This window comes from Culicoides brevitarsis, chromosome 2 (genome assembly GCF_036172545.1).
Source record: "Culicoides brevitarsis isolate CSIRO-B50_1 chromosome 2, AGI_CSIRO_Cbre_v1, whole genome shotgun sequence".
Lineage (NCBI taxonomy): Eukaryota > Metazoa > Arthropoda > Insecta > Diptera > Ceratopogonidae > Culicoides > Culicoides brevitarsis.
In genome coordinates this window covers 16825626-16842331 of record NC_087086.1, presented here as the reverse complement: position 1 = coordinate 16842331, position 16706 = coordinate 16825626, and the positions used below count along the sequence as shown (strand labels likewise).

At 29.2% G+C, this 16706-nt stretch overlaps 1 protein-coding gene across 1 annotated transcript in view; it reads right to left on the bottom strand.

Annotated features, from left to right (window-relative positions):
* The window catches only part of LOC134828610 (T-box protein H15-like), a 33646-nt gene extending 19049 nt beyond the window's left edge, over window positions 1-14597 (bottom strand). The window contains exons 1-3 of the mRNA XM_063841592.1: window positions 14525-14597; window positions 10193-10365; window positions 9553-9680 (exon numbers count right to left, since the gene is read on the bottom strand). Of these exons, the coding sequence (XP_063697662.1) occupies window positions 9553-9680; window positions 10193-10365; window positions 14525-14570 (347 nt within the window). The 5' untranslated portion in view covers window positions 14571-14597. The remainder of the gene's footprint in view (window positions 1-9552; window positions 9681-10192; window positions 10366-14524) is intronic.
* Window positions 14598-16706: the final 2109 nt, after the last annotated feature.

Genomic DNA, 16706 nt, shown 5'->3' with positions numbered 1-16706 from the left:
TAACTAATTTTTCGGTCAGTCAACATTTTTGACGAAGGTTTGTCAGATTTCAACAATGCCCAATTGATAGATAAAATTTTTTAATAAATAAAAGGAAGAGATTTAATTCTGTAAGACACTTTTTTGTTCATGACACGCACATGAAAAATTAAAAAAAAAAAAAATTAACTGGAACAAGTCACTTTTTTGTTGTTGTCTAGTATTTCCGACGCAACGCACTTCAACTTATGTAAATGCTATTATTTATTTATCTGGATTATGTTAAAAAGTTTCAAAAAATATGAAATTAATCAGACAAGGCATTTAATTTTTTTTTTAAATTTTTTAAATAAATAACAACTGGCACTTAATAAAAGAATGAATTTTTGAATCGATTGTGATCAAATAAAATTTTAGATTAATTTTAAATCCTTAGACGATAATTCTGGAGCTCGAACTGGCGTTTAAAGATCTACAGAGGAGATAATTTAGTTAAAATTTGCTAAAATTGCAATGTGTTCCTTTTTGCTGAAAATGCAAATAAACCAAACACATAAAATTTTTGGTCTCTTGTCCCCTGTGTTTCAGACTTTTACAAAATATATACAAAATTTTATCTACACACAAATTTTCGTACATTAGTCAGGTTTTATATTTAATAATCATAATAGAAAGCTCGGCATAATAGAATTATCTTATAATAATGATATAGTGTCACAAATATTATTCGTTCGCCTGCTACTCTAATAAACATAATGAAATTAAGGTTGTGGACTCAGTCAAGCAATCAGTTGAAATGTTCTCTCTCGCTCAGGTCTTGCTAATGGAATGCCATGAGTTTGCACATTTTTTTTTTTTTTTTTGTTAAAAATTTTTTAAAACGATATCTTGTGACTTCTGAGGTTATTTTTCATCTCTTATGTTAATTTGCTTTGTACGAAAAAAAAAAAACAAAAGTCACACGTCATGCCCATTTACCATTTTATGTTAATATCATGCGCTTTTTTGGGCAAAATGTAACAACTCACAAAATTATATATGTGAGCGCAGAGAAATTCTGTTCAAGCATGGTTACTTCTGACACTCTCTCGTAACAGCACATAATTACAATAATAATAAAAAATAATAATTGTGAAGAGGAAAAAAAATTGTGAAACTGTCAAAACAGGTGTGAGGACTTTATTCGAGCTAATTTACGCTTACGGGCACGACGGGTAAGTCAAGAACAATGAACGTCTTTTGACTAATCGATTACATACGTTTGACAATTTAATCACGACAAATTTCTTTTTTTTTTTGCGTACTTTTTCGATTGACTGCCTTGCGTGCATGGGAATCTTGACACCGGAGATTTTCAATTGATTAAACAAGGGGAACATGTCAAATAATTTGTGCAACATACACATAAGAAACAATCGCTTATTAATTTTTCATTGTTTTCGCTCGGATTTAATTGTTTTTTAAATGTCACACTCGAATGCGCGTTTCACAATGTAAATTCCGTGTTTTGGTATCGGGAACGCGAATAATTGGAAACAATTTATGTTCAAAACGAATGAAAAAAGTAACAATTGACGTTAGAATTTGCATTTTACAATACGAAGGAAATGTTAATCCGCTTAGGTTGGAAAGATGAGAAAACCACCCAAATTGTCACAGATACAAATTATCATCTCCTCTCGCTATGCACGCGCTGTCCAAATAGATAAATGGTGTCATTAATTTTCCTATTATTTAAATGTTTCGATATCGAACACAAATTTTTACTACGTTTCTAGTGATTTTTTTTTCTCCATGCGTGTGTTTGTGTGAACAAACAAATTGAATTTCAAAACTCACACAAACAAAATTAAATTACGATAATTTTTCATCGATACCTACATGATTGAGAGATTTAACGCATGGCGCGCCGTTTTTTTATGATTATTTATTTGTGTGAAGCTGGAACGTGTGAGCATCATCAACACCAATCAACATAAAATATTAATCTTAAAACATTTTTTTTTGTTTATCTAAAAAAAAAAATTGCCAAAAACAGGTTCATAATTAATTAATCGCTCTTTTCAGATTTCTTAACAATAAAAGATTTTTTTTGAAGAAGATAATCATAATCACTCGAAAACGATGAAAAAATGTACAGATAATGGCGAATTAATAGAAAAAAAAAGAAATATGACACGAGACGATGGGCAAACGAACAAGAGATAATAATTTAACGAATTAAGTAGATTGATGACAGATTTTTGTGTGTGGTGATTATGCAAATAAGCGATAAGATTCTCATTTTTATTATAAGTTATTTATGGCTACAAAATACGAATTCATATAAATAAAAAAAAATGTTAGTTTTTCACGAGTTACAAAGCGTTAAAAACAATCATCTTGTAGGTAAATAAATATTAAATGTGTATGAAAGTGTAAAGTTGTTGATTCAGACGAGAAGCGCGAAGTAACTTATTATGATTTCCTTTTCATCTCATATTTTTTTTTTTGATTTACAAGAAATTGTTTGTGTTTTGAAAAATAATGTGGGATTATATTATGAAGAATTAAATTGTTTGTTCGTTTTTGAAAAAAAAATATATATTAAATTAAAAATATGCAAGGGATTAAAATTTGCTAAATTTTTAAAATGTGCACTGGGGCTTAAAATTAAAATTTGAATTAGGGCAAGAATTAAAAATGTATATTGGGTTTAAAGCTCAAAATATACATTAAGGTTCTATTTAAAATACATTTTAGGTTAAAAAATTTGAATTTGTGTAAGGCAGACATTTTATATTGTGCATTGGGATTTAAAATTAAAATTTGAATTGGGGCAAGAATTAAAACTGTATATTGGGTTTAAAGCTCAAAATATATATTAAAACTTTATTTAAAATATATTACAAGTTTGAAATTAAGAATTTGCTCAAGTAAGACATTTTAAAATGTGCACTGGGGCTTAAAATTTAAAAATACATTGGGACAAAAATTATAAATGTACATTGGGATAAGAGTTCAAAATATTCATTAAGGCATTATTTATGACTCATTCCAAGTTATAATTTTGGAATTGACATAAGATAGACATTTTATAATATGCACTGGGATAAAAATTTGAATATGCATTAGGCCGAGAATTTTACATATAAACATTGGGGAAAAAAGTTCAAAATTTTCTTTTGGGGCATTACTTAAAATACATTCTAGGTAAATTTAGAATTGGCAAAAGTTAGACATTTTAAATTGTGCACTGGGTTAAGCCACGTGGTTTAAAAAAATTCAAAATGCGATTGTTCGTTTTTTAATCGAAAACTTTCTATCCAATTTTTTTAAAACTGAACATCAAGAAGTTATTATAAACTTGTTTGTATCCGATTAATTTTTATCTTCCACAACAATAACCGTTTAAATTTTGTTTAATGTTCAAGTTATTTCCTAACATTAATCAATAATATGATCCGAGTATGTTTTTTTTTCGAAGAATTTTGACAAATCATTTTATTAACATGCTCGCAGCAAGTTAATGACCGTAACGTATCATTTCACATTGAAAATTCTCTCAATTACAAGTTAGTGTTGAAGCAAATTGATAACAACAGACAACAACAACAACAACAAAAAGAGCGCGCTCCGTTAATGATCGATTTGCATGTTTTTTCGTAATCATAATTGCATTGATATGACAATAAAAGTGCTATGATACACCACAACCACGTTCGATCCAATATATATGATTATTATTATGCTTTTTTGTCGGTCTCATTTTTTTTTTGCCCCGCTACACTCCTTGTGCTGTACATTGTGCTACTTATTATTTATTATTACATATCATCATTACGCGCGCATCGATGAAACTCGGTAAAAGGAGCATTATAACCCCTTTTTAGTGCTGCGCGGAGCTGCTGTTGTTGAACATTAATGGAAAAAAAAATTGTGACGATCGGCAAAAATGTGTCAAAATAGATTGAAATAATAATTTCCTTCAAGTGTTAACAAAGGTAAATTAAAGAAGAAGAAAAAAAAAGTTTTGTATCCTTTTATTTACCATTCCATAATGGAAAAAAATGTGTGCGGGGAACGATAATTGACGAAACTATTAGTCTAACTGTATTTAAACGTCGTAATGCGCGCTTAACCCGTGCTTCGTCGCCGAGCTAGGTACCTCGCTGGCAAGGAAAGTTGCATGAGAACGAGTAAAAGTTAGTAATTTGTTACGAAATTAACGGTTTATCGCACACACATAACACGCCGTAGACAGCGGCTTGGCATTGAAAATGAATGAATGGCAAGTTGTAAAAAAAAATAAAAATATATATTAAAAAAAGAGTAACAGTTCGACGAGTTTTATAATTGAATGGCAATTTGCACCTTTGGACATTTTAACTGATGCCCTCTATTTGTAACAACTTTAACTGATAACAAAACGAAATTTGTCCAAAACAAACACAAAAAGTCAATAAATTAAAAAACTCAAGAAAATTTAGTGATATTAATTATATTTGACATAAATATGAAGTTTTTTGAATATTTTTTTGGTAAATTGAATATTTTTCAGTATACCAAAAGCTGGTAGGTGAAACATATCAAACATGATAGAGGTATTTTTTAAGTAGTCTGCCGCCGACCGTTCGACGTGCTGAGCACCAAAAAATTCTTCACCTGTTCCTTTATTATTATTTATTCTTTTTTTTTCATTATAAAGCAAGAGTTTGAGTCATCATACATCAAGATGTAACCAAAAAAATATAAATAAAAATAAAAACAAAAGTTGGTCATCAAGTTAATTGAGCTTGCTTTGTTTTTGTGGCGAATGAATGAAATGAAAACCATTTCTGGAATTTAAATTTGTTATTATTAATAATTATTGTTAACATCATTGAGGTATGTATCTTAAACATTTTTTAATCAATTTCCCTTCTTTTTTTTAAATTATTATTTATTTTTTTGACCAAGGGACGCCCGACAAAAATTTTAATTGATTATCAAGGGATCCGTGCCACGCTCGCTTGTTTGTTGCCCGCCAATATAAATAACAATAATCACATTTTATTATAACATAACAACGAAACAATTGATAATAATTTGACAAGTGACAACGAGACAGCACACCCAACTCTCTTAACGAAGCACACGAGTGAATTTTCCGTGGATGATGTCAGGTATGATATTTATTATTTGATTTTCTTCACCACCCCATTAAAATTTTACTCGTTTTTTTTGTAGAACAATAAATAATATCATTATACTAATTACTGGAGGATGATTAAACAGAAAAAAAAAATATATTTTCACCGGAATAAGTAATTTTTTTTACCGTTTTTTAGAACAAAAATTTGAATAACGATTGTAATCTTTTTCAGAGGTGGACTTATGAGAAGCTCCGAGTCAAGAACTAAGCATTCAAATGGACTGGTATCATGAAACTTTTTGATGAATTGAGGTTTTTCAAATTAAATTACTTTAGATTTTGGGATATACTTGTGAATATTGAAAAAACGTCTATTATTAAGTAGGCCTAAAAAGCTAAAAATCTATGCCAATTAATCCAAACCAAGCAATAATTTGGCTCAAAAAATTAAACCCGTCACTGACCACATCGCGTCATATTTTTTATGACGTAAAATATTTTTCGCACGACATTTTCGAGAGACTCTTGTAAATATACAAATCCTAATGTCATTAATCAAATCAATTATTAAACATTTTTATTGTAACGAAGCCCACATGACATCGGTGAACGCCTTTGCATTCATTCATCCATTTATTGAAATTGACTATTTAACACATCTTATTATCATTAAATGCCTTGCCAGTGTAATTCAATAATACTAAATGCACTAAATATTGAAATGAAAACGAAAACGAGGACCGATGAGGGCCCATGAATGAAATCGTTTTCTTCTTCCTCTCCTTAAAGTTATCACGCCGAGAGGCAAATTCAATACAAAAATATTTAAAATCAAATAAATTTAATAACAATCCGAGGTATGAAATGCCTATAAAAAGCGAATCGTACATTTGTACAAAATGGATATAAAAAATAATAATAATGATTATTTATATTATTATAAATATATTATTGTTACACACCACATCATATGATGCAGATTTCAATGGAAAATTATTTATTTTTATTTGCTTAACTTGTATTATTTATGTTTTGTGCTTCAAGCTGCTGCTGCTGCGTTGTGTTGTGTATGAGTATGTGCGGTTTTACAGTGAGAAGGGGACGTATAAATGGCACACACAACAAACAGAAGTCAAAAAAGTTGTGACAGAAGACCGGTTTCCTGATAGTTTATTATACACTTTCTGAATAGGTGTGTAATTTTTGGTCCATTCAATGATTCAACACAACAACGCCAAAACATAACTTTGTGTAATTTATTATAGTTCACACACGCAGCGAGCCGCAGATCAGATATTCTGATACATATTTGGTGTCAGTTTTCATATCTTGTTTTTATGTGTCTTTTGCCCCATTTTATCTCATTCTGTTTACCGAGATGATCTTATTCTTCATCATATTTGTCTGTGTCTGGAGAAAAAAAAAATTAAATTCCGGATGTTTGCGCACAATTATTCATTTATCGTTCCCGCTAAAATTTTAAACGGGATCTCATCTTATTTTGCTTAACGAGAATATTGTTTGTTTATTACTAATATTGTTCTACAATTACTTGGATAGTAATCGAGTGATTTGATATTCGTGAGTATAACGTCAGTTATCAGATTAAAAAAAAAGTTACTCGTGAGGAAGTTGATTGCTCATTTTTTGCGCATCTTAGAAATGTCAAAGATTAGATTTCCTGAGAGATTTTTTTCTGATAATTGATAACTTTTCAACACGTCAAATAAAAAAAATTAATTTATATGAGGAAATTTGCTCTAAATTTCTAAATATCATTAATTAATTGGAAGAAAAAAAAATTAATTACGATGAAATTACATATGAACAATATCACATAAATTTTCTATTCATTAAAATTTATTTATTTATTTAAAAAGAAAAAAAAAATTATTAATCAAGCAAGAGCAGAGCAATTTTCATTCAATTTATCATTAAAACTTTAATTATTTTTTTCTTCGCTTTTTTACAACATTTTTACAGTAGCTTGCGTATAATGGTTTATTACATTGTTATGAAGACGATTATAAAGGTTTGTTCTCTTATCTTAAACGTTAGCATGGCGTGTGGTGCGCTGGGAAATGTTTGACCGACCGTCGGTATGCAATTTTCCATCGAAATAAATAAATAAATTAAACAAAGTGCATGGATGCATAAAATTAAATGCAATTAAAAAGAAATTGCATCTCGTTTTGAGTTTTTTTTTTCATTATTTTTTACTCAACTCAATTTTTTTTTTGAAATAAAAAAAAAATATATACGAGAAATGTCGTGACAAACCCCTAAAAACCCGAAATTAAGACGTTTAAGGTAAATTTTAATTCGATTCGGCACTTCTCCTTTGTTTTTCTTTCATTTAAATACATTTGTATTTGCTTTGGGTGCGAGTTTCTCTCGTTATTGTCGAAAAAAAAAGAAACAAAAATATAAATAAAACGCCTCATATGCATATTAAATACAAGTAATAATTCATTTTAATGTCTACTCTACTCCATTCGTGTATACGACCATATGGCATGTAAACCTAAAAATTGTAAAACATAAAAAAAAACGAGAGAAAGAAATAAACATTACATGGACATGTGCGAGCGGTAATAATTTAATGAAAATAACTACATTTAAATTGTTTCGTTGTTCTAATATATTTATTTTTTTTTCGTCCCAAAAATTAAAATTCAAAGACGGAAAAAGCATGTCAGAGCTCTTTTGCTACCGTTTTGATGATTAGGTGTAACGCAGTAGTAAAAAATTGCATCCTGCATAACAAACCAGCAACTTGTTTGTAAAAAGCGATAATTTTCAAGTCGCGTCGTCGTCGTCGTCGTGTGGTCCAATCGATATATATGTACGATTAAACAGAAAATCATAAATCAATATAAGACCGTGTATAATATTACTCTTGTTGTAAAGCAAGCAAAAGCAGTGAAAAAAGATTATCGTTTATTATTTGTTGTGTTATTTGAGCTTGAAATATTTCATAGATTCTCATGTGGAGTGTTTTGCTCTCGTATGAGGACATCGTTAAATAAATGGCGAAAAAAATAAACATGAAATGTTATACAAAACTATTAAAAAGTTACAGCAACCTAATCATTAAAAATTATTATCGTTATCTCTCCTGTTGATTCTTTGAAAAAAAAAAATGTCTTTTAATTTTTTTACATTTTTAAAAATGCACGTCAAAATGTCAAAAAATAAACAAACCCATCATTAAATGACTTCGGAAGTCAAATTTTGGCAGAAAAGTGATTTAATTTGTGATTGTGATCACGAATGTCATGACATTTGATCAAAAAAATCGAGCAATCCAAAAATAAATTGTCTGTCGAATTGCAACAAAAAGCTTTAAACTGACATTTTTTAATATGTATGTTGTAACCTTTGCATGTCACGGTGTTCTAGAGCGAAAAAAATAAATAAAACTTGATCGAGCTCAGTCACATGTCAAAGCACAAAATCGACAAAATTATGTTTGTACGAGGAAAATTGACATTCAGTGTGTGTTTGTGTGTTGTTATGATTGAAAGTGGCTCTTGGGGGACAACTTTGTCATGACTAAGCGACACACAAACAAATATTCATATATATAATAATGATAATTTTCAATATTAAACCAATCATGTACATGTCTGCTTAGAGACTCGTCAATTTTAGCAATTTTCACGATGTGACATGCAATAAAATACAAAAAAAAAAAAAACTCACGCAACGCAAATAATTTCGTTGTTTAACATTTTTCGTCTGTCATTGATTTGAGGAAGGCACCATTTTATCTTGCGTTCCTTATGTGTGTGCAATCTATCGTAACATCATCGTCGGATAGTACAAGTGGCAAGTAGATGGCATGCGCAAAAATACATCATCGTAGTCGTCGTCGTGCGAAAATACAAAAAAAAAAATGGAAAAGAAGGGTGCAAGTTGCAAATGAATAATGCAAAAAAAAAGGAAGGAAGGAAGACAGGAAACAATTTTCGATACGAAAAATTTCCATTTATTGTTTAATTTTTTTTTTCGAAACAAAAAAGACGACATGACATTTTCTCGATGCACGAAATGCAACCGAAATTTCGGGGTGGTTGGTAGAAAAATAATAAAGCAATTGCTAAACGACCTGTCATTTGGCTATCAATAAATTGACAATGAAAAGAGTTGAATAAACCACACCACCGCTTGCCATTTAATTCTTTTTTTTTTCGACCATTTTGTAGCACATTGTAGTGAATGACGTTGATTAGTTTAGTTTTTTTTGGTGCGAGAGCGGTGCTTTGACATTCTAGAAATTTTAGATTTTAATCTAAATGACATTTTTTTTTCTTTAAAATGTTTTTTTAAAAACCCACAAAATTACCTCAAAAGAGATTCGGATCAGATAAAAATATAAATTTTTTGACAGTAATTGAGACAAATTTAAGTGTCCTGTGTGTAACCGCAACGGATGATGATAAAATCAAATGACTTACCTTCCAGTTTTGGTGATAATCATTTCGGTGCCTAATTCGTGAAATTTATCCCATAATTCCTTAGTTTCTAGATGACATTGCACTGGACGTAGATCATCAGAGTTGCATGATCCCTGGATTTGTGGTCGCTGTAAGAAGTAAATTGCGTTTTAATGACTTTTGTAGCAAAAAACTTTTTTTTAATTTCAATAGTTTATTTTATTTTTTTTATAATTTTTTTTATTTTTTTTTTATTTTAGTAAAATTATGAAAATTTTTTTTTTTTTATTAAAAACAATTTTTAATAATTTTAAATTTTTTTTAAGGTAAAATATTTCATAATTTTCTTTTAAAATTATTTTTTAATTTTTTTAAGACAAATTTTTTAAAAAATCTCATATTTTTTATCAAAAATTATTTTAAAAAAAATTAATTAAAATTATTTTAAAAAAAGTCAACTTTTACCGCAATTTTTCTTCGAAATTTAAAAATTTAATATATTTTTTTTAATTTTCTAAAATAATTTTTTTTTCCAGAATTTTAATTCAAAAGACAAAAACTAATAAATTTTTGACTTATTCTTAAACTTAAGCTTAAGTCAAAAATCTTAAATTAATAAATTCTTTAATTTTTACAGAAAAATAAGCTTAAAACTACTCACAGGCGTTGGTTCTGGCGTCAATCGTTCCTCATCCGAGGGACTTGTGGGTGTTGCTCGCGAGTTGGATGTGTTTGTACGTGATGCGCGTGATGGCGCCTCCGAGTCACTGCATTGCTCGACATCGACATCCACCTCATCGTCAACTTCGGGAAAGCGATCGACCGAGATTGGACCTGCAAACGAGACAAAATAAATAAAATTGCGTCAAGAAAATGAATTATGTGAGATGCTACTGCTCTTTTATTTCGCGAAGAACTCAAACACACGCACTTTCATGGATGATGCATGATGATTCCATTAAATTAAGTCATAATTGAGGTGCATGCGTTTTTTTTTCGTTCGCCATTCATTGAAATGAAGAAAAAAGTGCATAAACTCGCATCAATTAAAAAGGCATTAGCATATTTATTATTGAGTTTTGTGTGTCTTTGCGCGCTAACAGCTCTCTTGGCACAACAACAACAACGCAAGAAAGAAAAGAAGCCGAGTGTGAAAAAATATAATAAAAGATGAAGTGCAAATTCGCCAAAGAACGTTACAGATATGCATCGCGCACGATTTTGATTTATGTTCTGGAATTTTAACGTTTTGGGCGAAGAATGAGGAGTTCATTAGCGAGCCCGCAGACTTTCTAAATGACGCGATTTCAGTAAAAATTGGCATTGTGAGGTCTGTAATTTGTGAAAATCTGTCGAAAACCCTTCAGGGCACGGCTCATGAAAGAAAAAAAGTACAAAAAAATGAGCAAAGGTGCAAAAGGCCGCAATTAAAAGTAAATTAAAAAGAAATTTACACATTTTATGTAATAAATAATTGCAATGTACCGCAACACAATTGAAACTGACATTAATGTGATATGTGCGTTTTGTCTCTGTCTCTCGTTCTCCGTCACTTTGGCAATATGCAACAAATATCAAAACTACTAGATATGGTAAAAAAAAATAGTAATAATCATGAATGCACAACTAATGTACTTTACTTATGTTTTTTTAATGCACCATAATTGCGTCAATTGAATCATTTATGACCGACATGCCACATGAATGTTGACGAGAGTGTGTTAGAAACGTATCATGGCACGTAAATTACAAGCTAAAAGTGTGAACAATAATCAATCACTAATTTATCGTGTGAGCCTTATGAATAATTTGAAGTATTTTTTGTCTTTTTAACGAATTTTCCTTTCACGAATGACCTGCTAATCTATCATTCCTTCACTTTTTTTTGTAGAATTAATCGGAGTTTCACGGAGGATTACAGACAACAATCAAAGACCAAAAAACGCAACCTCATCAATTTCACTAGTCGACAGCACATGATTGGTTACCGTTTTTCTTTTGAAATTCAATTATTTATTGATCAATACAAATAAAACGTTATGTACGACAACTAGGAATTTATTTATCGAAGAAAACTGGTAGCTGCGTGTAAGTCAACGCAAGTCAAATAATAAAACATGGCTACGAATTGACAGCCCAATAAATATTTTAACATTTTTTAAAAGAAATTTTGAAAAAAAATGTTAAACAAGTTTCATGAATTTTTAGAAAATTTAATAATTTAATGTAATTTTTGAAGGAAAAAATTTTTTGATATATTTTTTAGAATTTTAACAATTTTATATTAATTCTTTGAAAAAAAATTTTTGAGGTAACATATTTAAAACATTTTCCCAATTGAATGTAAATGTTTTAAAAAGTTTTTTTTTTTTGAAAATATTAAGAATTTAAAATTTGAACTAAAAATGACATGAAATTGAATTAAAGTTACGTGAAAAATATTTAAATAAAATTTATAAAAAATAATTTAGAATAATAACTTAGATCTTGAAAAATTTTATAAAAATAAAATATTTTTTTATTAAAAAATTTAATTTTTTAATTAAAAAAATATTTTTTTATTTATAAAGTTAAAAATTATTCAAAAAATTAAAATTTATGGTTTTCAAAATTAAAGAGCTTGTTAAAATTAAATTAAAATTTTAAATAGATTTTTAACATGTTTAATTTATTTTCGAAGAAAAAAATTAAGCTCTGAATAAAAAGAAAATACATTTTTAAGAAATATTTTGAATTTTTTAAAAAATAAAATCTTAATAAATTTTTCGATTTTTTTTTTAATAAAAATGAATAAAAATTTTGTAAAGATAAAATTTAAGAAATTTAAATATTTATAAAAATCGATTTTTATACAGAAAAAAAAATAATAATAATTTTAACTTCATTTCAGGGCAATTCAAATCCCATCAAATGCAACGAGAGGAAAAAAACTCCAATCATTTTACAAAACTTTCAATTAAACTGTAACTTACATCATATCATTAAACAATTATTTTACAAAATAATGACACTATCAATGCACACTGTCGCCCGTGTACCCAAACGAAAAAAACAATTTTGTATTGATTTTATCGCAACGATATAACAATTCTCAGGCAAGTTACTAGCAAAAACACATTATAATATAATTACAATTTTCTATCCTATCCGATAGATATGGTCTATGGTGTGCGTCAAACAAATCGACGACGACGACGACGACGACAACTGCAAAATAATGTGTGTAAAATTTTCAACTCAACAATAATGTTAATTTGATCAGTCTCTGTGCAGTTACTACTATGAATCGATTGCTGCAGGACGAAAGTAATTGTAAAATTTAATTATAAATTCAATTTTGGCTCACATCTTCTCCGAAAAATTTTGTTTAGGTGCAACTCAAATTAAAATCTAATTATGTGGTTTTATCGTGTTCGTGTCCCTCGTGAATTTTGAAAAAAAAAATTAAAATTTTGTTTAAAAATAACGTAAAATATGTAGTGAACAGTGTTAATTGCTTCATCAATATAAATGTTTCAATCAATTTTTTTTTCGTGTTATTAAATAAATAATTACGCGGGCGATAAATTTTTGGCGTACAATTTAAAATTGAATAAAATATGACCGAACTTAAACAACTGTGATAATAATCATTGACAAATTATTGGACTCTATCATAATATAATAATTATATTGTTATTATTATGATAAAGTTATTATTTCGGATTATTTGTTTTTTTTTTCGACAGCGAAAATAGGGCGACATCGATTTTTCGCAATTAATTTTTTTTTGTGGTGAAAAATTTAAAGGAACGAAGAAAACTGTCACTAAAACTTCCATTTTGACGCCATTTTAACACGTCGCTCTGTTCTTCACCCTTTTTTAAATATTCTACCAAAGTATTGAACGACTTTTCTACACCATGATAAAAAAATTTTCATATTCATACCTTTTCAGCCTGGCAGATTCCTCTACTGTACGAGCGGAAAAAAGGGATGCTGGAATGGGGTTGATATGCAATTTAAACCGAAAAAGAGAGAGAGACTCGCACAGACATAAACACAGAGATAAAAACGAGGTGTCATGAAAAATGTTTGTTGTTGTTGTTAGAAGTACATAAACGAAAGAATTAAATATTTCTCCGGTATAAAAAAGGCATAAAAATTTTTCAAGGGGTTTTCAACTGGCTGCTGCTGCCGTATGTGGTTGGATACAAACGGAAAATATCGACCAGTCTGTGCTGTATGTGCACTCAAAATATGTCGAGAGAAATTTTCGTTTGTGTAGGCAAAAGTGTTGAGAAATGAATTTATTATGAGCATAGATGGATGGAGTCCATGTTTTCGATGCGAGTCTGCGTTAACTTGCTAAACGCAGAGACAAAACACAATTGTTCAACACTTACTTAAAGGTATTTTCTGTCGCTATTTATAAACACACTGGCAGACGACGGCACATAATTGATCTCGCAAGAGGCCCATTCAAATCTATATTCTGCAAAAATTTTCCTCTCTCTCTACATCGGTCGTCGTCGTCATGATGTTGTTGTTGTTGTTGTCGGCAAGAAGGAGTCGATAGTCTCTAAATAAAATTTAGATTGGTTATCGATTTTCATCGTCGTCTCCTCTGCTTGCCATGTCGCCGCGCGAATATTGAATAAGTTTTGTGGGTTGAAAATATTGAAAAGAAGACGAGTTGCTGATTCGAAAAGAATATTTATTGGTCAAGCTGCTTATTTTATTATGTAAATGATTTTTTGTATTTATTTTGTCCGTCGGAACTGCAATTTGTCGTTGTATTCCCTCAAGTATCCTTTTCACACAACATCAAAACAAAAAACCGAATTTTGCCAAAGGGACAAAACTAATAAGAGAAAAAATGTGCATAATTTTCTCGTAACAAATAAACACAACGTTCGTTTCATTCAAGTCTCGATTCAAGGCGAAGAAAATAAAAAAAAAGATTTTTTGTAGCAACATGGAGAAAAGGAAAAAAATCAATAAAGTTACTTACTCATACTTCTTTCGGAGGGCTCTCTGCTGGCAGCCCCCCGCGCCATGATAGCTGCGATGGAAAAATCTGTGCCACCTTTTGAGGATGCCAAGTTAGCAGCACTCAAGTGACTTTGCGTACCCACTAACATGTTTTTATTTAATTTTCTTGATTTTACTTGCATATGCACTGAATTTTTGTTTCTGTGAGCAATTTTGACTTTTTTATTCTTTTAAATATTTTTTTCTCAAAAAAATATTTTTTTTATTTATTTATTTTTTATTTTTAATTGTATTTAATTTTTTTTATGTTCTTATCATTTTCTTTAATTTTTATTTAATTTTCACTTGTTTATTTTTTTTTTAATTTTTTTTTTTCAAAATATTTATTTAATTTATTTTCGTATTTCACAGTGTTAAATATTTTAAGAAGAGCGCGGCACACGTTCAATCAACACAATCTGATGTGTTACAATGACAGCGAAAAATTTTCTGTATCACACTTTTGATGCCGACGAGACGATAGAAATGTAACACGATAAAATGTGAAAAACGTTAAATAGCCATAGAAAATTTTCACCCAAAAGTGTAAAAAATAGCGCGTTGCGTACGTTGTACCGTGCTGCCGGTCCAAAAAAAAAAGAGGAAAAATATTTCACGTGCGACCCTTAAGGCAAACAGTATCAAACTGAAAAATGTTCTTCTTTCTTTTTAACACGAACATAGTTTGCTGTACGGAATATTTCAACAAATAATGAGCGTAGCGACTACGTGAAGAGTAGGCAGCGATAAATAATAACTATCCGTATGTCGGGTACGGTGCCTTCTGTGAGGCTGTACGAGCGGAAAAAAAGTTTGAGGCACCACCTCCTTTTATTTTCGACACATATTTTCACACACTAACACATACTATCGCATCATCATCACTTGGTCAGATCCGGTTGGCTGAACCATATTTAAAAGGGGCGTATCTTCCATTTTGTTTTCCCGTAGCGAGACGATCAACAGTCTTTTTACCCTCTTCTTTGTTGTTTTTCTTCGGCGGTAAATGAACAGAAATGAACTTTTTCAGGGGAAAAACGTTCTTTAGAGGGGCAATTTGTCGAACATATGCATCGCGTTTTATAGGTCCCTGGCCATATATGTGCGGGCTTATGTATTCCGAGAGTACATATCACGTTATAAGGCTTTCATCGCACCACACACTCGCTGTAGCGTGTCTATAATATGTGATGACGATGCTAATAGACACACTCGGTACGGCATTGATTACTTGACTCGTCTCTCTCGCGTATGTGTGCATAAAATATACTTTTTTGGGTGGTAAAGAGCAATGGTGTTGATACTTTCATATAAATGCCTTCGAAACCATATTAATTCTGTACGAACAATTTGAACGTGATTATTTTAAAATACATATCGCCGTTCCTCTACTTTTGCATTTTCTGTGGAGCATGTGGCGGATGGAAGGCGAGAGAATGGCATTTAGCAGGATAATAATTTTAGGCAGGATTAATGCAGCATTGCAATGGTGAGAAAAAGGGAAAAACGCAAACAAAACTATTGATTAGTGAGATGTTATTGATTTCTCTCTTTATCCTTTTTTACTGAATATTTGTTTGGTTTCTGATTCAATTTTCTCATTAAATTGTATTTTATTCTGTTTTTATTTAAAATTTTGACATGATGATGATTTTTTTCAAAATTTTAAATTGTTGCATCTTCGAAAAAAAGAAATTAATTAAAATCTTAAAAAAATCCTTTTGATTTTTTTTTGAGGAAATATCTGAAAGAATATGATAGATTTTATTAAATTTTTTAAAATAAATTTTAAGATAAGTATAATTACAATTTCAATTTTTATTTAAGTTTTATCGTATTTTTTTTAAATAATCAATTAAAACTTTTAACAGTCTCAAAAATAATATTTTTAATTTAAGTAAATTAATGAAAATTTTCTTATTTTTTTTAAATTTCTTGATTTTATCTCAAAACTTATTTTAATTATTTATTATTATTATAAATAATTTTTAAATAATAAATTTATTAAAATCTTGAATAACATAAAAATTTAAAAATATTTAAATTTTTTAAAAAAATAATTTTAACTTTAAAAAAAAATTTTAAAATAAAAATTTTAAGCCTTTTAAAAAATCTGATTATTGAAATAAATTTAAAAATAAATTCGACAAACAATTATTTTT